Consider the following 20,613-nt stretch of genomic DNA (forward strand, 5'->3'; position numbering starts at 1 on the left):
CGGGCTCAAATTTTATGTGAACGTGACTCTCAGTGACCTCTACACTTTGACGTCTGCTTTGGTGACCTTTGACCTTTTTCAAGGTCACAGGTATGCTTCAGGTATGCATTGTGTTGTGAATAGCAATTTCTTCCTGTCCATCTGATGCCTCATATAATATTCAGAACTGCGAAAGTGACTCGATCGAGCGTTTGCTCTTCTTGTTGTAAGAAAAACAGCATCACCAAAGACAGTAGAAAACTTATTTTGACTGCGGTACACAAAGTAGGTTGCGGCAGACCCCCTGATAACTGACCATCAATGTGTAAAACCACCTATTTTTGGTCTTCTTTTGATACTGATTTCTCAGTCACTAATGCACCAATGTTTGCCTACTAAACATAACATTGAAGAACAATCTTTTATCTTTACAATACTCTTGGTTTTGTTTGAATTGATTGAATGTGTACCTCAAGCCAATAAAAATAAAAACCCATGTGTTGCGCCGCTCGCGGCATTTTGGACCGCCATGTTTGCAGCCTTTGTGTGTACAGAATTTCGCGTGCCTGTTTCGCGGCCTTGGCTTGTGTTGGACATGTGGCCTACACACCTATATTTAGTATCAAAGTGTTCACGGAAGAATGAGGTTTTTAATGATGTAAAGTAGAGGTGTCTTCCAATTAAAAGCATGGGCGTAAAATAGATTTTTCTACAAAAGTTGAGTATTTTTCAATGATTCTGACAAAAATATCCACCTAAAACGCACCCTAACTTCAAGAAAAATAAAGCTGAATCCGTACCCTTTCGAATGAGGTACTAGGTTAATGTATTCATGACGTGTCCAAGGCAAGCGAGCCAATCAAAACGAAGGGTCCGTCCGCGATGTACGAATTCGCCAGTCACAAAATGGCGAGTGAAGAGAGTGACGCCGTGGATCCGATTGTGACGGACAATTCAAGTGGAATCGGTAAGTTTACTGGTTTTTTGTTTCAGTTTACGCTAGAACAATGATGTAGGAAGATATAAGTTGTAGTAGTTTGCACATATTGGGAAAAGTATTGCAGAAATCAAAACTTTCAGCGAGTGCTATACGGACACGATGTTCGAAGAAGTTTCATCAGACCGGAAGTGGCTGTCGGTTCGATAAAATTGACTCTTTCCAGGATTTGCACATTATTATAACAAAAATACACATGTAACACAAAAGATTAAAGTGTTTTGGAGTTGCCTTATTTTATTTTTTAAAGCTAGTGGTAGGATTACGTAGTAATTTGGATCAAATCAACAGCGTCTGTTCGGTCAAGGGAGGTAATCACCGTAATGCGTCCGATCCGCACCTTGTTTTTGTTGATACATTTGAACTAACGAATTGATACGCTTCGCTGTGAATAGATACAATTTGTATGGCAACAAATAGATAGACTGCACAATATTCTTTTCACTGAATGAAGTCAAAATAATGACACTTTTAAAAGAAAGTAAGAAAAATAAATAAAATGTCACTTTTTTTATAATGTTTTTAATTTTTTTTTTAAACATTTTTCTTCAACAATTTTTTATTCAGGCAAGCACAGATTTATAATGACACATTCAAAAGAAATGTCACTGTTTGGCAGTGAATCTGAAAGTGACACAGAAAGAATCAGGACACACACACTGTATATATTGTTACAACTTCTGGCTTTTTTGTGTGTGCAGAGGGTGAAGTGTTTGAACAGCTGAAAGCCGTTTTTCTGGCAAGTGGAAAAGGCAGGCGCCCCAAGCTTCCTGCGGTTGTCCTCACAGATCAACTACTACTCCAGACGTTGCTGTTGAGGGAGCAAGGGCACAAAACATACGATGAAGCTGCACTGTTTCTCAACAAACTGTTTCCGGATGTACCTGTTCCAAGACTTCGTTACATGCTTGTTTCTGCAAATGTGAAGAAAGATGCGTCTAGTTCAAGTTGTTTAAGTTCTTCAAGTTCTTCACTGTGTGACACAGACAGCCTTGGACCTTACTTAGAAGGCATCAGTCGTAAGATAATTTTGGAAGGACATCATGTCGTGCCGTACAGAAGCCCTTCATGTGGTCTCCTCAAAGATCTCTTGACTTTGAAGAGAAAAGAAGGCAAGACTTTCAAGGATGTGTGCATGTGGTGGGTGCAGCTGACTGGCACTAGTGTATCAGAAAGTTGCATGACAAAAGCAGCAGCAAAGTTCCAGAAGATAAACTCCAGTCTCCAACCCAGTGCACACAGACCTGCAGGAAAGGAGAAGTACACCAGCTACCTTGAATCTTCTCCTTTCCCTTCCTTTCCCTCATCTCCACCTCCAGCATCCTCCTCGTCATCATCAAGCGCACCTCCGGAATCTAGACCCACCTCATGTAGTGACCAGCCTGACTTCATCTTGAAGCTCGCAGAGGGGGCCAAGCAGCTCTATGCGTCGAGAAGGAGGGAGGAGGAGCTTTGTACAGAAGTGAACGGTTTGAAGTTCAAGATCAGTGTCCTGACTGAAGTAAACAAGGACAACCAGGTGGAACTGTGCAACTTGAGGAAGACAAACAGAGACCTTGTGCAGACATGTACTTGTTTAGAAGGAAGAGTGGGCGAGTTGGAGGCGAAGATTAAGGAGAGAAACGACAGAGTGGTGGAAATCTCACAGAAGCTCAATTATGCCAGAGACAAAGGAGTTGAGAAGAAGTTGAAGCGCAGGGACGAGAAAGTGGAGGCACTGGAAACCCAGCTGCAAGCAACTGAAGAAACTGAGCTTCGTTTGAGGGAGGATTTACGGAAGCTGCAGGTGTCTCGAGCAGATGTGAAGCAACAGCTGGAGAAGGTGAGGAGAAAGTACGAGGCTGAAATTGAAAAGAACAATGAGCACGTTGAACTTGAAGAACCAGGAGAGGAGGGGGTCATTCGTTTGAAGAATGAAATGGGACACTTCAAGAGAGAGGCAAAGGTTGCAATCATGACCCTTATGGGGGAGTGTGAGGTTCCTGCACACAGATGTGGGCCTGTCATTAAAACGGTTGTGGAGCTTAGTGGAGCAAGGGTACCGGACAGTGATCTGCCATCTCAGCGTACTGCTTTGCGTTTTGCCGACCAAGTGCATGTAATCAGCAAAGCACATGTTGCCGAAACACTACTGAAAAGTGATCACTGGGACTTGCATGTTGATGGGACCAGCCGTAGTGGAGTGAAATACGTCTGCCAGCAGATCACCACAAGTGAAGGAACCCTCTCCCTTGGATTTATTCCAGTCGCCACTGAAGACACCACTACACTTGTAGATGTTACAATCCAGATGCTGGAAGAGATCTCCGACATCTATTCTGGTGAAGAGGCTCAGCAGGTATTTGTGCAGATGCTGATCAGCTTGACTAGCATTATGTCTGACCGTGCTGCAGTAATGAAGTCATTTGGAAGGAGCTTGCAGGAAGAGCGTCGCATGCTGATCCAGACAGATGAAGGACTTGAGTTTCTTCATTGCAATGCCCATTATCTTTTGGGCTTGGGCGCCGAGTGCAAGAAAGTGCTGACAAAAGAGGAGAAGGAGAGCGGGGAGAAGCTGGGAAGGGATGCTCTGCCACGCTTCAGCTCTTACAACAAGTCTACAGAATGCTCTGCATTCAGGTAATTCATATTTATCAATTTACTTATTCTTCATCGGAGTCTTGAGTAGAGAGCTAAGAAAGTACCGGCAACCGCTAATCCAGCAAAATGAAAATCCGCGGCGACTTCCATTAGGTGAATGCTATTCAAGTTTAGTTAACGTTTTAGCCGCATCTTTTTATAAGCCGCAATGCAATTTTTGTTGTTGTTAAAGTCGCCGTTTGTAGTCCGTCAAATACAGTACTATTCATAATAATAATTATTTTAAATGTGTAAATTAATTCAAAAGTAAAGTATATTCCACTGTATGGTTTTCAGGTATGTCCGCACAGCTTGTGACATCCTTGGACCTCGTGGCGATGACAAGAACGGCATGAGAGACTGCTGGGAGGCATACTGCTTGACTGTGGGAAGAAGATCTGCAGTTACAAGCTTCAGAGAGAACCGCTTTAACAACTTGTTCCAAGCAGCTGCAGGTTAGTTTGTTTAGTTTTGATAGAGCATGACATATATAACAAAATGCATACTTGTTCCAAGCAGCTGCAGGTTAGTTTGTTTAGTTTTGATTGAGCCTGACATATAACAAAATGCATAAACGTCCTGTATAACAAATCCTGGAGAAAAGAGAAAAGAAAATAGACATGTACTTTATGCTGTAATCCTTTTTGCAGGTCTTCACTACCACCGTCATGACATCCAAGACTGCATTGACGTCCTGTCGCAAGTGAAGAAACTCAATGGCAAGATTGAAAGTGTCTCAGCCGACAACGCAAGTGACGTCATTGACAACCACATCATCACTCTAGGCCTGCTGTACTTCAGAATCACAGGTATGTCTTGGTATGGTGTACAATAAGAAAAAAGTGCTAAATAATGTACCACTGGTTAGAAACTGCAAGCAACATGTTTATGTATATATTTTAAATTTTAAGACAATGAAGTTGTAGATTCCACCAGACTATTCCTGTTGACCGCATATTTTCTATTGCTATGTTTCAGGTCCATACTGGAGTCTCCTTGGTGCTTCAATCCACTACCTGGACTTTTTCAATTATGTTGGAAGACTTCACAGACTCCTGATGGCCTGGTCACAAGACGCCTCCCCTGCCTTGGATGCAAACTGTGAGCCTATCTTCCTTGACATCAACTTCCATCATGATGGCGACATACTGCAGTCATTGCTGACCATTGGAGAGGAGAAGAAAGCAGCGGTGACAACCCTGCTCCAAAAAGTGTGTGCAGGATTGGTGGAGGTGACAGAACGGCAGCTGGCAGATTTTCTTCCCCAGGGGCGGTATTACAACATCCAAGATCCTGCTCTGTATGCCAAGCTTCAGCACTCCCACGTCACTAACCTTGTGAGTGAGCAGAACTTCGCTGACCTGGATTTCTCGCTGTTCAAGAGAAGGAATTCGAGCTTACACCACCATTCGACTGTCAACATGCTGAAGCGGAACAGAAGTGTTACTTCATGGCTGAAACACAAACCTATAGAGGAGCAAACGCAGATTCTGCAGCTGTCGAGTCAGAAGGCGAGCACACTGAGGGAGAAGCATGTGATGATGGAGAGGGATGCAGTGAGGCAGAAGAAAGTCCTGCTGCAACAGGCCCGCCAAAAGAAAGAGGCTGCAGATGAAAAGAAGCGACAGAAGGTTCTTGCTGTCATCGACGACCTGAAGCCTCATCAGGGACCGTGCAGAACTCCCGCTGATGTTGACAGACTTCTTGCCATGTTCACCACCGATGCCGGACTGAAGAAAGCGCTGAGGGCAGAAATCTTCTTCCACAAGTTGGTGCTCAGCGAAACCTCTCCACACCTGAAAGTCACAGGACCATCGTTGACACTGGTGAATAGGCTGCTGCAGTTCATTGGGGGGCAGGTGATCGAAAGGCTACCGCGTCTTCGTGGCCCTCCTCCTGCAAAACGCCCTCGAAGGGAGCTCTTTGAGTGCGAGCCTGACAACGAAGAAGAAGAGGACGACGAAGAAGATGTGAGAGAGTTGGAGGTGGAGACAGAGTTTGACATAGCGTTCCAGTTTCAACGTGTAGGGGAGATTGTTGCTGTCTACTACGAAGACACTTTCTACATCGGTGAAGTGACTGAACTGGGAGGTGATGAAGAAGCAGAAGTCAATTTTATGGAGAGGACAAAAGACGGTGCCATCTTCAGATGGCCAGTGAAGGAGGACCGTTGCTCCATTTCTGCAGATGTTGTTTTTGCTGGGAACCTGGCCCTGGCCCCATCGTCATCTTCAGGGCGTGCGTTCATCGTGGAAGCACCACACAACTTGGGACAAACATATCGTGCCTTTAAGGCCTACCTGATTGAAAATGTGCTGTAAAATTCTTCTTCTTGCGTTCGCCGCTAGTGCTGTAAAATAAAATGACTGTGCTTCCGGCTAGCTTTTTTTGTATTGGGGGGGGGGGGGGTCTTTGTGCTGAAGGGGTTCTTTTCAAGGGAGTATTGTACTTTTACTTGATAGTAAACTTGGATTCTTCTTTGCTTTCAAATTTGTGGTAAATCCATCAATTCGTTCAAAAGTTATGACAGTTTTTGTGTGTGTACAGACAGCAACATGCCAACTCTTTTTCATATTTTTATGATTTTTTTTTTTTAGTTTCCATATTTTTCAAGCTATCAATCCCACATTTTGCAAGAATGTAGATAAACGTAGAATGTGCAATGGCTCAAAATGTCATTTAGATACTCCAAGTATTTCAAAAGTTATGGAGCTTTGCATTTATGTACCTGGTAGAACTGCCGGACACCGGTCAAATTGATGTTTTTCCTGACTTTGGCAATTAATAAGGCTGCTGAAGGGGTTCTTTTCAAGGGAGTATTGTACTTTTACTTGATAGTAAACTTGGATTCTTCTTTGCTTTCAAATTTGTGGTAAATCCATCAATTCGTTCAAAAGTTATGACAGTTTTTGTGTGTGTACAGACAGCAACATGCCAACTCTTTTTCATGTTTTTATGATTTTTTTTTTCTTAGTTTCCATATTTTTCAAGCTATCAATCCCACATTTTGCAAGAATGTAGATAAACGTAGAATGTGCAATGTCTCAAAATTTCATTTAGATACTCCAAGTATTTCAAAAGTTATGGAGCTTTACATATATGAACCTGGTAGAACTGCCGGACGCCGGTCAAATTGATGTTTTTTCTGACTTTGGCAATTAATAAGTCAAAAGGTTATTCCAATAATGTCTTGAAAAAAATTGGGTATGTTCTATATATATGTGTTTGGAAGATCTGAAAGTTTCAGATATCTGCTGTTAATAATTTCAAATCTGTGATGGCCTAAACTTGCCCCCCCGGGCAGTTTTGGTTTGTTTTCAGTTTTGTTTTTCGTAAAGTTTCAATGCTTACTGGTAAAACAAATATGAGACTAGAGTGCTGGAACAATGATTTCTTTCTATTCCTGGTTGCTGAGAACTGATTCTCATAATCTGAATTGACTGAGCAATTACTTGGTAGTAGCTTTGTGCTGTTAAAGTTGCCCTATTTTTCAGTTTTAAATCGCATCGCGACGGCGTACATCTTAAAAAGCCAATATCTCGGGAACTAATAGAGGTATCCACTTACTTTTTTGTGTGTTTTGCTTGTTTTTTATTGTTCTTGAAAGATACACCAAAACATTCACTCTCAATTCATAACCAAATTTTGACTGCCGCAACCTACACAAAGCCACGGGCTGGGCTTCACCTTTTGGTGTGAGTGAGTAGACGTCTGACTGGATAGTGTGTGATGGTGTGCAGATATAAGACCCTTTGCCTGCCACGCCTGCGACAAAGCCTTTAAACAGAAGCAGCACCTGGAGCGACATCTGGCCAGCCACACAGGTGAGCTGCCGCTTTTCATGCACAATTGCTGGAACGACAATTTCATGTTTTACTTTCATGTCCATGATTCAAAATGTAGGAGGAAAATTGACACGACCAGCGTGAAAGATGTTTTTCAATTTGCCTTGAGATAAGATACGAACATGTGGAGTAAAAGAATTATTTGCATGATTTGATTACTAAATAGGTATATCTGTTGAATTTTATTGTTGTCGGTGGTATCTGTGTGTATGTGAAAAGTTGTCTCAAGTCTGCTGTGTATTGATGGTTTACTTTGTAATTTTCTTTCAATGGAATTATGGGTAACAGGAGATTGTTTATTCTGATTCTCTCTCTCTCTCTCTCTCTCTCTCTCTCTCTCTCTCTCTCTCTCTCTCTCTCTCTCTCTCTCTCTCTCTCTCTCTCCTGTGCTTTTGAAATTTAAAAAAAAACGGTGTCACCAACTAAAACACTCCTTATGAGATCACTAATTTTATATCATTGTGAAAGGTGGTGGTTATTTTATTTTTATTTTTTTTACAAGACGTGATTGCTGACAAGGACCAGAGTTGATCCTTTGCAATTATTTGTTTGCTTTTCTCACATTTTGAATAATGAGACATTGCAATTGCATAAATCGTAAGTGTTGTTGTTTTGCACCACTTTAAGGGCAGCACTTTAAGATGGACAACTCCTCCGTGCTGTTTACGTGAAATGTTTGTCCTCGTCTCGGTTTTAATGCTTTGGTAGCCAAGTCTGTACTGTCCAACTGCCGTTTCATTTTTGCCCCAGCTGTTGAGTAATGGGTTAACTAATAGTATGACAGATAGTTCAGTGTAAATATTCTTCAAGGTTACCGTTGACTCATAAAGAAGCTTAGCCCCTACTGTCCAAAATTTGGAAGTGTTATCATAACTAGCTTGCAGGATCTGCATTTTGCTTTTAAACTTGTGCTAGAATTTTTTAAAGTTTGACTTGTATTTGGTGATTAAGTCTAAGATGCTTCTGCTTGTGAAGAAGGGGGGGGGGGGGGGATACTGTATTACACATCCCTCTGGCTCTGACTAAGCAGTGGCTTCCTTACCCGTACATGTAGAGGTTAGTCCTTCGAAGAAAATCATGCTTAGTGTGTACAGTGTACAAAAAGTTAAAACACAAAGTATACAGTGAAAAACGGCTTGTAACCTTCAACAAGTCGCGTAAGGCGAAAATACTACATTTAGTCAAGCTGTGGAACTCACAGAATGAAACTGTACACACTGCAGTTGTTAACAATGACCGTAGTCCGCCGCTCGTGCAAAACGCAGTGAAACTGACGAGTCTGTTTAGCGCGGTAATGGTTTCGCTGTGCTGCATAGCACGCTTTACTGCACCTATCTTCGTTTGAACTTTCTGAGCGTGTTTTTAATCCAAACATATCATATCTATATGTTTTTGGAATCAGGAACCGACAAGGAATAAGATGGAATTGTTTTTAAATCGATTTCGGAAATTTAATTTTAATCATAATTTTTATATTCTTAATTTTCAGAGCTTGTTTTTAATCCGAATATAACATATTTATATGTTTTTGGAATCAGAAAATGGTGAAGAATAAGATGAACGTAGTTTTGGATCATTTCATAAAAAAAGAATTTTAATTACAATTTTCAGATTTTTAATGACCAAAATCATTAATTAAATTTTAAGCCTCCAAGCTGAAATGCAATACCGAAGTCCGGCCTTCGTTGAAGATTGCTTTACCAAACTTTCAATCAATTTTATTGAAAAATGAGGGTGTGACAGTGCCGCCTCAACTTATACAAAATGCCGGATATGACGTCATCAAAGACATCGAGAAAAAAAAACCGAAAAAAAGATCGGTCCGGTAGTTTAGTCTGAATCGCTCTACACACACACACAGACAGACACACACACACACATACACCACGACCCTTGTCTCGATTCCCCCATCTATGTTAAAACATTTAGTCAAAACTTGACTAAATGTAAAAAGCAATGAGGTGCTGAGTGTGTGCATTCAGCACCAGAGGAACCTGAGCTAGGATGATTCGCATCCAGCGATGTCTCATTCATAAGTTCTTTTCCATGTTCCCCTCCCTTCCTCACCCCCCCCTTATCAACTTTTTGGTTATCATTATTATATAATTATGAAGCTGTGAATTTGTATCAATCCTTGAAAGCAAGTTGTTGCGAATAAGGCTGTGCTCTCTACACTATGCTTTGGGTTTGCAAGTATTACTATGTCTTACAATCTTTAGGGTTTGTTGTTCATAAAAATCAGATAAAGATGACAAAATTGCTTAATGTGTGGACACACAACGGACAATTGTTACAAACAGATGAACAAGGAAAACATAGCTTTAATTGCAGTTTGGATCCTCGTATGGTTGCGCGGGAAAAAGTGATGTAAAAATTACAGAAGGAATGGTGTAAAAAAAAAAAAGGTGTATCGTTGTAACGTGTGGTTTGATGAAGGGGGGGGGGGGGGGGGGGGGAGTAGATGCGTGTGCTTGTGTATGGTGAAGAAAGTAAGAAACAGATAAAAAAAAAAAAATTAAAAAAAGGGTGAAAGGAGAGCTAATGATCGCAGGCAGGGAAACATTAAAAAATAAAAAAGGTGTTTTGATTGCAGCTTTTCAGTAATTATTTTTAATTCTAGTTCTAAAATATATTATATATACACAGTAGAATAGGAAAACAAAATGCAATGACTTTTGTTCCAAATCATACAGTGTCCTAAATTTCCTTGTCCGTCATCAAAAGACACATCCTCAGTCTCTGTCTCTCTCTCTTTCTTACCTGTGCACCCCACCTGCGGGCGTCCACAGACCTGAGGGCGTTTGGTTGCCAACTGTGTGATAAGGCCTTCAAACAGAAGCAGCACTTGGACAGACATCTGCAGTGTCATTCCGGTGAGCTGCCTGACTGCTTGCTTTTGTGCTTCTAGTAGTCGGCAGCACAGGCGCCACAATCGTATTTGGTCCCAGTTTGTGTTGTGTTATTCTTTTATTTTGGTAGGTGAAGCAGGGATCGCGTTAACTGGAAAATTCTTGTATTTAACCTTGAAAATTGCAAAAATACTGGAAATGAAATGTGCAAAAGGACATAGCTTGGTAAAATTGTGAAGGTACTGGAAATGAAATCAGCAGTCAGTCGTAGTAACTGGTTGATGTTGGTTTGACAAAACTGTTCCTGTCATGATTACAATGTAATCGCTTGATTTGACCGGCTGGCGTTAGAGAAAGACCCGTTCTTGTGACTGTACGAGTCAGGATTTGTACTTGAAGAGATTCCGGTTTGGAAAATGGCTAGCGCGATCTCTGGTGACATTTCATCCATATGGAGGCTTGGTCTCCTTTTTTGCTTCGTTCTTCTGTTCCTTCTCTTGTCACTCACACATGCCCACATATCTTTCCACCTAAAGATGACATGAACACACAGGTATCACAGTTCACACAGTCAAAGTTTGTGTCATTTTGTTGCATCATTCTTTCTATTATTTTACATCACTTCCTCCGTTGTTGCCTTACGAGGATTCGATCTGCAACTGAAGCTTGGTTTCTAATTTTAATTTACTTGTTATTTTCTGTTGTGTCAGTTGTTCCTTCACTTTAAAATCAGTAGCTGAAGGTTCTTGCGAATATTCAGCATTTATGTTCCATTCTTTTGTCTTTTTTGAGTCTAAATTGCACATGGGAATGTCTTTTTTTTTTATTGTACACTGTATGTTTTTACTTTTAGTTTCATGGAGATTCTAGATTTACATTTTTGCAAAGCTCCTTGGTGATAAAACAAATAATATCGCTTTCTACTTCCAGCATAAAAAAACAACCACCCAAAAATGGAACTTCTGTCTTATAATCATTCATCCTAAAAGTAACACACAACATCCTCAGTCTCTGTCTCTTTCTTTCCCTGTGCACCCCACCTTGCGTGCGGCCACAGACCTGAGGGCGTATGGTTGCCAACTGTGTGATAAAGCCTTCAAACAGAAGCAGCACTTGGACAGACATCTGCAGTGCCATTCCGGTGAGCGGCCTGACTGCTAGCCTGTCTTTGTGCTTCTGACTTGTAGAGGGCGGCACAGGCGCTACAATCGTTCATGGTCCCTGTTTGTGATGCGTTAAACGCGCCGAGAGGAGTGTTCGGCATGTTCGTCCATTTCTGCAGAGAAGCATGAAGGTGCCAGTGCCCAACTGTGTTTTACTGAAACTAAAAAACCTGGGTTCACGACACGACTTTGGAAGAATGCTGGCTGCTGCCTGAGATTTAGTTTAGATTAGTATTGGAAAGGGCTGCTGTGAGCTTGGAAGGTTTACATTGTATCTGCGGAGTTAAACTGTCAAAGTTCATACCTGAGGATGCTGACTAGAAATGATTTTGGATCAGACATGTAAAAGGTTTCTGCAAGCTTTAAAGGTTGTCAGTGCATCTGTAGAGTTAGACCGTAACAGATGATGCCTGAACTACCATGGAGAGAACGTAACCTATGAAATTGAAAGATGTACTGGTTGACCCAGAGATTGCGCTAGCTGCTTTTCGCCCTGGTATTTCTGGACAAGTACAAATCCTGGCGCAGGTGTGCGAGGCATGTGTTATGGAGCCTTTTGCTGCTGTGTTATTGACAGTTTGATTTGTACCGTTTACACAAATGATTGCCAGAACGATTCTTGCGCCTGTGGTGTCAAACGTCCTGTGGTAGCCACCCTTTCGAAGGGTCCTCCTTAACATTCTCTTTCTCACACTCTGTCTCTTGCTTTTCTGTTTCCGTAGTTTACAGACTGTACTGTTAGTAGACAATGTACTGGGTTTGGGACAAATTTTGAGAAAGGTGCGTTAGAAATGTCACAATCACATGCTGATTGTTTTGTTTTTTGTTTTGTTTTTTTGGTGTCATGTTTGTGGAGTACTTTGTCGAAATTGTTGCACATTGTTTCCAAAAAGCAGGGTGTAGAGGCTAGCTATTTTGGGTACAGTTGGGTTTGAACATTATTTTGCCCTAGTATTCACTGAAAGACATGAATGTTTAGGCCTGCTACAAATACTGACTTGTGAGAAGGGGATGGCAGAATAGACACTTTGTGCTCAATAGAAATGAACTACAAAACTGTGGATAGGTTTGTTAAAACCCACAATTTCTGTTCAAATAAGACTGTCTGGTTTGTTTGTCTTTTTACATTCAGTAATTGATTCTTTTAAGAAGCTTTTTGTCTCTCTTTTTCACCAGGAAAGTAATGATTCTTGTTGTTGATGTGCATATGATATATATACCGTCAAAACTTTCTCTTGCGCTGTAGTGTAGTAGATTATACTCTTGCTTTTACGTGAACGACATTTCTCTCTGTTGAATCTTTAGTTCATTCACTTCCACATCCTGCGCTTTTCATTGCTGCCACATTCAGTTTCCTTTCCTGTTTGTTATCAGCAGTTTGTGTGTTGTTGCTGCTTTTTTCATTTCTTGCAAATGATTGTTTTCTTCTTGCTTAAATCATCCCACCGGTCATCCTCTTTCGTAGTCCTGCACACACAGATTTCTCAGTCTTTCGTTTCTGGTGCAGACCGCCCCCTCCCAACCTCTCATACTGACTTTCTGTCTTCATCCCCCATGCACCCCACCTCGCGGGCGGGCAACAGACCTGAGGGCGTATCCTTGCTCACTGTGTGATAAGGCCTTCAAACAGAAGCAGCACTTGGACAGACATCTACAGTGTCATTCCGGTGAGCTGCTCGCTCCTATGCTCACACTTCTCTGTCTCTGGCAGACTGTCTTCTTTCGCAGTGTAGAATTTGCCCTTGTGCGCATTCCGCTGTAGAGTGACTCTAGTGTAAAGGCAGGGGGTGTTCGGTCTCATTGCAGGAAGTGCATTAGGCTGTGTAGGGATTTTGCTGAAAGATAGGATCTGTTAAATGTAAATTCCGTCTGGTGTAGGTGATTGTGTCCACAACTACAGATTTGTTCAGGCTGTTACATGAAATAAAATCATTTTTCCACTCTGACACACACGAAAAACTAACAACATGGCTTCTTTCCGTGCGAAGTGGGAATTTTTTTGCTAAATTACTTTGGTCAGTGACACCAAAGTGAATCTGCAAACTTGAAGAAAATCCACTATGTGCAGAAGTCAGCTAACTAGGCTTAAGTTTTGGTGTGTGTCTGAGCAGAAGGGTACTTGTATTTTGTGTAAAAGCCGGGACAGTTCTGTGGTGATGTAGATGACCTTTTACACTTGATGGAAAGTTACAAGAAGTTTATTTTGATAGTGGCCGAATTAATGTGCCAGAATACACTTCTCTTTTCCCCACTTTGTTTCTGCAAGTTCTTGTACCAGAACAGTTGGCTGAGTTTTTTTATGCTTAGGATGTTTTTAGACATATTGTGAAGGGCAAGCCCTTTAAACTTCCGCTTAAAGTTAAACTAGTCAGAAAAAAATCTCTCCATATCAGAATACTTGTTTTTTTGATGATCAGAAAAGAATTGCGACTGGGTTCTGTCCTATGGATGTTAGTCTTTCAAATATGTGGTTTTTTTAGGGGGGGGGGGGGGGGGGGGGAGGAGGTAAAGTAGAGCAGGTTAGTCAAGAGGGAATCCAGATATTTTCACAATGTTATATAAAGGCATATATAAATGTCTAATGTGATTGGGAGTGTTGTTGAAATATAGGATGATGAGGAGGGTTTTTCAACACGCGGCAATAAATAATTGAGATCATATTGCGTGGTAGGCTTCTCGCATGTGTGGCATTGCATTGACTGCTCGTTTCTACATTTGAAGATAAATTTTCGACTGATGGGGATTGTTAAACTTTAGTATAGTGAAGCGTCAAGCGTTAATCACTGGCCACAACCGTTTAATGTTCAAATGTCAGTCTATCTTTGAATACGTATGTGCAACAGCTTTTGTGTTACAGCAGACCTTCCTAATTGTTGTGTTCCCAGGTGCAAATTGTATTACTGACATTTTTGATAAACATGCGAAGGCTTAAGTTTAGGCCCCAAGACTTTGCATGTTTATCAAACGTTTCTGTGCTATGGTTTGGACTGACATCCTCAGTAATCTCTAGTTTCCTGGAAACACAGCAGTAAGAAAGGTCTGCCTTAAGCTAAGTGAGTTCATTGGTGTATTTCACGCACACTCAGAGCTTGGGTATAGTTGTGGGAATGACACTTGTGGGAAAGGGTTCAGTTTAGACTGTGCAGAAACACATACATTATATCGGTCCCTTCTCTCGTTTTGCTCTCTCATTGTTCCGTAGCATCTGTTTGGAAACTGAGCTCTGTGTTGTTCATTCCTTCTTTCGCAACTGTTGTGTTTATGTTGCCTCATCTACGTACGCCTGTCATTCGTTCTCCAGATCTGAAGCCGTTTGCCTGTTCGCTGTGCGAAAAAGCCTTCAAACAGAAACAGCATTTGGACAGGCATCTGCAGTCCCACTCGGGTGAGCGAAGCGATCGCCAAAAAAGTCGAACTTGTTCAAGGCGGCCACCCCACCCCTAAGTGTAGGCTAAATTTGGCTCAAGTCAGAGACCACCTTGACTGGTCTTTGCCGACGCGTGGCCCCCCCGCCCTGTTTTCAGAGACCGCGGTCTTTGTTAAAGGGGCGGACTTGACCAGCGGCAGCGGTGGACCTGTCAGGGTGGTCACTTGTCTCGCGTCGTTTGGGTGGCCGCCTTGGGCAGGTCCGACTGCTGCATGTTTTGTCCTGGTCGTGTCTGTCTGTTCTTTCGTTCACCGTACTCAGAGTTGACATTTGTTTGTTTTACCACAATGGAAATTCAATAGACATTGTTCTGGAACAAGTCTGACGTGGTTTTTGATTGGTTGAGGAAGAGTTGCGCCCCTTCCAAACAGTGATGCAAACACACGCCACCAATCAGTGATGATGGCGTCGTAGTGAATACTGTGCTCATTGCAGCTTATTGTTCATTGTGAATGTGAGGTCTCACTGTTTCAGTTCACTGCGCAAATCTTCCACAGACGATAAAACCCTGGACAGAGTTATTTCCTGAATTTGTCGTTTTTGCATTCCTTTCATGAATGAAGTAACTTGCTGCACAAGCAATGTAAATATTTATGTGCAGAATGTTTTAGCTAAGTTTTTTCGTCACAAGTAGATGAATATCTGAGAACACCTTTAGAACATCTCCCACCCCTTTTTGTTGAGAAGCTTCGAAGCATACAGTTCTGAATTTGAATGTATGTGATCAGTGAACAGGCAAAAGGCATAGAGGTAGTACTTTTAACTTACGGAAATATCCTATGCACAAGATACAACAATAAGAATCAATTCCCTGTGGAAATATCAGAAAATGATAGGTAAATCTAAAAGCTTTTTTTGTTTGTGTCAAGAATAGGTTCTCATTGAATGAGACTGGTCTGACATAAAACTTATAAAAGAAGCGGCATGTGACCTTTTTTGCTGAACGTTATGCACCCACTTTTATGCAAAATGGTGTTGAGTAAAAATTATTAACTTTAAGGTTTAATTGTAATTAACTTCAAATCACATGATACCATTTAGGCAAGGAAAGAATTAAAGTTAAGTCATTTTGTTTTCATGTTGTACCCATACAATTCATTGTTGACAGACACAAACAGTCACCTTGTTTGTGCTGTGTTATGTTTGTGCTGTGAGTGCTTTTTGCTAACTTCACCCCACACACGTCTGCAGATCTTAAGCCGTACGCCTGCAATCTTTGCGAAAAAGCCTTCAAACAGAAACAGCACTTGGACAGGCATCTACTCAGTCATTCGGGTGAGCTGCACTTTTGTGGAAATCTTACAGCTACTGGCAGTCTGTATGAAAACTAAAATGCTAGCAGATATTCTCCTTTTCTAGGTTTTTGAGCAAAACTAAAATGTTTTTTGTAAATTGTTGATACAAAACAAATAATAATTCACAGAGGTGATGTAGGTGTGTATATAATTATTAAAGACTTGCAATGTGACCAATAACATTTTTAGCCAACAAAAAAAACATCTATTGCTATAGTAGGTTACATTATATTAGTAGGTTTTCACTCTTCAGTTTACAAAAGTTACTTGCTCACCTTTTCATATTCTGAGAATTTTTTATCAGTCATTCAATGTTAGTTATTTTCCTAAGTGTAGCAGTAGTTAAATAATAACAGTTATCAAATGTTTCAATGTGATTTGATTACGTCTTTGACCATGTAAGGTTGTAAGTAAGAAAGAGAAACATATTTTTTCAATACATGTACGACTAAAAATGTCAGTTGGTCCAATGTAGGCCGTGGTGTTTAGATTTCAGGAGATATTATTCAGACTTGGTTTTTGCATTAAGGTTTCAGCGTAATGCCCCATTCTGTTTCTTTAGGAACATCATTCTATGTGTCTTTTTACTTGACTTAATTGTCAATCAGCGCCTTTTTAATTTTAGTTTTTGGTGGTTGGGATTTTGTACTCATCAAACAGAAAGTCTTGTAGCTTGTTTGTCTCCTAATTTCTAGCAGTTGCAGGAACGATGCTAATATAAAGACAATCCCTCGCTTTATCCCCTCCTTCCCGATGTGGTGTAGAAACTGGTATGATTTTGATATAGTTACATGGCTGAAAAGTAGTTGGGAAAGAATTTGCTTGAGTGTTTTCGACGAACAAAAAATAAGAATGCCGAGTAATTAATGATGATTGGGGATTTGTGCCACTGTTGGTTGCAAATGATAGATCTGACCTTACTGCCATCCCCTTTCTAGTAAATTGTGATGACTAAGAATACCTCTTGCTGTTCCTGTTCCGAGGGTAAACATTCATGTCTGTGTGATCATTCTGATTCCAGAAATAACTATTGCACCAGGTACGTCAGTTAGTGGTTGTCATACTCTTAGTCTTGAAATCATTGATTGCAAGTTTGATTGAGGGAGGGAGGGGGGTGGATCTTGGATGGAAGCTCATGCTGAGGAAAGAAAAATCATGTAAATGTATTTAATTAAATCCTTCTTTGCCATGTATAGATGAATGAAATAAGCATTTATTTTTAGACTATATCTTAAGTTCTTTACCACCAAGTTGGTTAGGAATAGCAACATCTGGGTAGTACACAAATTGTCGTTCCAGCAGTTGTGAAGTACATGTACGCATGCACTATTTATGTTCAATATGGCAATTCTTATTCTTTGTTTTGTTTATTTTGTGTCAGTGCTGCGGGAGAGTATTAAAATCATGTAAGCCCTAAATTGCCTTTAAGAGGTTCAAATATTAAGTAGATGATCATACAAGATTGTGTTCCATTTGTAACATCGTTCCAGCAATTGTGTGGCAAAGCTGCAGCTTCTTTTGTGGCTGGCTGTGTTGCAATGATGATAACATGATTAGATATCTCTCTCTCTCTCTCTCTCTCTCTCTCTCTCTCTCTCTCTCTCTCTCTCTCTCTCTCTCTCTCTCTCTCTCTCTCTGCTGTTCCTACTTCAACCTCCTCTCCCCTCCTCAACCAACCTCTTCTCACAGCCCTTCTTCTTTACCCATCTTTCATCAAATCATACAGACTGATTATTGCTCTGAGTTTGAAATTGATAAATGATAAATATTTGCATGTAATTTTGACTGGTTGAAAGTGGGAAAATGTTCATGTTTTGTTGTGTGTGTGCATTGCAGGTGAGAAGCCGTTTGCATGCCATATGTGTGAGAAAGCCTTCACCCGCAAGCAGCACCTGGATCGCCACATCAAAATGCACACAGGTGGGTTTTTCCGTCTCTTGTTTGTTCCGTCTGTATGCTTGTTTCACTGTCTGCTTGTTCCACTGTCTGCTTGTCCCACTGTCTGCAGGCATGGGAATTGTCCGCGAAATTGCGGATTTCCGCGAAAAGGAAATTACGTTTCAGCGAAAATAAAATATTGTCCGTGGCAAAAAAAAAAGGTAAATTAAATGATATGTATACTATTGTCTATCTATCCATTATTTGCTAACACAAGAACTATCAAAATATTGGTCTAAAATGCTAAAATTCGTTTCCTTCCGGGGGGGGGGGGCGAACTGATCCCCCCAACAGGGCTCTGCCCCTGTACCCCGCCGGGGCCTAGGCGGCCCCTGGACCTCGGCCTATTTTCAGAGTTTTTTCTGTTTTGGAATTACCATGCCTGCACTTGTTTGCTCCGTCCGTCTGCTTGTCCCACTGTTTGTCTTGATGTCTGTCTGTCTGTCTGTGAAGGTTGAATGTCTGGTCATTTACCTGAAGCTCTCAAAAAGATTTTTTTTTTTTTTAAATATGGCAATAAACCTATTGAATTGCAATTACTTTACCATACTTTACAATTGCTCGTTTGATCATAATTTGATTTATTGTCATGAGAATGAGTTGTGGTTGCCTTTTTAGGGGGGGGGGAGCAGGGGTTCACACTTATTGGCTTATGTGCTTTGGTTCTACATTGGAACCCCCCTTTTACGACCTGAGAAAATCAGGTCTTAAAATGGGGGTAATTTTACAGGGGTTATGAAAACAAGGTCTTAAAATGGGGGGTTCCACTGTTTTGAGAAATCTGTTCATTGTTGTTCATGCCCTCAGGTGAGCTGGAGCGTACGTACAAGTGCCACGTGTGTGAGAAGATGTTCTTCCGCAGCCACCACCGCGACAAGCATCTCAAGTCCCACGGCATTGCCGCCCTGGAGACCAAGAGTGAGTGATTTTTGCAAAGGTTACATGCCCTTGATCTTTTAAAACTGCCATGTTACAGTTGCCCTTTTTCCTGACTTGAAATGTCCTTGATCTGTCCGAAACTCATTCTACATGTGCATTTTTGTTAAATTTTAAGTGTCCTTGACCTTTCTAAAACTGTCATGCTACATGGGCACTTTTTCAGAGTTTTAGTTTCCTTGATCAGTAATCCATGGTTGGCCAAGACCTCCAACTCACAAGCTTCATCACAACATAAAAAAATGTGCATTGCTTATGCCAGTTTTGCTCTGATAGCCTGTATCCCTCTATATCGTGTGTCACTTTTTTGTGTGTGTGACTTTCTTGAAGAATAAATGAGTGATTTTTGGTTGAATGGGTGGCCCCTCCTCTTGTTGCACCTACTGTTAGAACTGTTCTTCGATGCTATCCAGCTGTAGAGCCTCATGATGGTGTGTGTATGTGTGTGAACAGATCGGCCGATGAACTTCCTGCCCATGAACATTGATATGACCAAGACTGGCGGCGTGGACACCCTGAGCGGAGCCGAGCCCCACAGTGGCTCCAGTGACTCTGGCTCTGACACCGACGATGACCAGAAACCCCAAATATCTGACAAGCCTAACTCACAGGTACGCTAGAATTCTCGCTGTTCACAGCATTTTTGGAAAATCGTTAAACAGTGTGGCAGGAGATTTTTCTGCACATTGGTGTATGTCCATCAGTTTATTCTTGAGATGCCCAAGCTTTCAAGCAGTGATATTTCAATTGAAGGCATGGACATAATGTTCTCTTCGCTCTCCCAAGTGAGCCAGAAGACTAAACAGAAATGAAGTGATTTGACCAAAACGTCCCTTCTGACCGCCTATTGAGCAAGAAGGCACAACAGAAATGAAGTGATTTGACCAAAATATTCTCTCAGGTGAGAAAGAAGACATAACAGAAATAAAATGACCAAAATGTTCCTTCTCACTCCTAGGTGAGCAAGAATACGTAACAGAAATGAAGTGATTTGACCAAAATGTCCCGTCCTACTGCCAGGTGAGAAAAAAGACACAACATAAATTATCTAATTTGACCAAAATGTTCTCTCCCCTCTCAGGTGAGTAAGATGGTGGAGGGATGCCGCAAGCGCAAGACCCACTCCCCGGTGCGCCTGGCCCTGGGGGAGAAGAAGGGTCGCGGGAGTAAGGCCAACGCCGGCAGCAACACCGGCACCAACACACCCAGCACCAGCGAAGCCAACGGTCAGCAGACACCCAACATGGCCAACCAGCGATCCACCTTTGACTACAGGTCGGTTATGTGAGTGATTTGGACAGGGCTTACACGGATTATAGTTACCATAACAAAATTAGATGTTTTATGATTTGTATGCTTATTTTGTGACAGGTTTTTCTATTTTAAAACATTGAAGCAAATCAGACATTTTATGCTTTGAATAATATTTTTGTGACAGGTTTTCTTTTTAACATTTAGGCAAATCAGACATTTTATGCTTTGAATAACTATTTTGTGACAAGTGTTGTTTGATTTATTTTGAAACATGAAAGCATTGAAAACGGTTTAGAAACTTGAACACGTCA

General features: G+C 41.3%; 2 protein-coding genes across 19 annotated transcripts in view; one reads left to right on the top strand and one right to left on the bottom strand.

Moving 5' to 3' along the window:
- LOC138980018 (cytochrome P450 2F5-like) overlaps positions 1–20,613 on the bottom strand; it is a 426,282-nt gene that overhangs the window by 245,605 nt on the left and 160,064 nt on the right. The gene's annotated exons all lie outside the window — the stretch shown is intronic.
- Positions 1–20,613, top strand: part of LOC138980016 (uncharacterized) — a 38,370-nt gene that overhangs the window by 11,977 nt on the left and 5,780 nt on the right. For 3 of the 17 annotated variants that reach the window (XM_070352790.1, XM_070352787.1, XM_070352795.1), the window contains 11 exons: positions 7,336–7,419; positions 10,230–10,313; positions 11,347–11,430; positions 13,036–13,119; positions 14,754–14,837; positions 16,071–16,154; positions 17,196–17,213; positions 18,011–18,094; positions 18,920–19,030; positions 19,502–19,659; positions 20,130–20,332. In XM_070352790.1, coding sequence (XP_070208891.1) covers positions 7,336–7,419; positions 10,230–10,313; positions 11,347–11,430; positions 13,036–13,119; positions 14,754–14,837; positions 16,071–16,154; positions 17,196–17,213; positions 18,011–18,094; positions 18,920–19,030; positions 19,502–19,659; positions 20,130–20,332 — 1,078 coding nt within the window. The remainder of the gene's footprint in view (positions 1–7,335; positions 7,420–10,229; positions 10,314–11,346; positions 11,431–13,035; positions 13,120–14,753; positions 14,838–16,070; positions 16,155–17,195; positions 17,214–18,010; positions 18,095–18,919; positions 19,031–19,501; positions 19,660–20,129; positions 20,333–20,613) is intronic. The other 14 variants (XM_070352788.1, XM_070352789.1, XM_070352793.1 and 11 more) reach the window with 14 other exon arrangements.

This window comes from Littorina saxatilis, linkage group LG11 (genome assembly GCF_037325665.1).
Source record: "Littorina saxatilis isolate snail1 linkage group LG11, US_GU_Lsax_2.0, whole genome shotgun sequence".
Taxonomy (NCBI): domain Eukaryota; kingdom Metazoa; phylum Mollusca; class Gastropoda; order Littorinimorpha; family Littorinidae; genus Littorina; species Littorina saxatilis.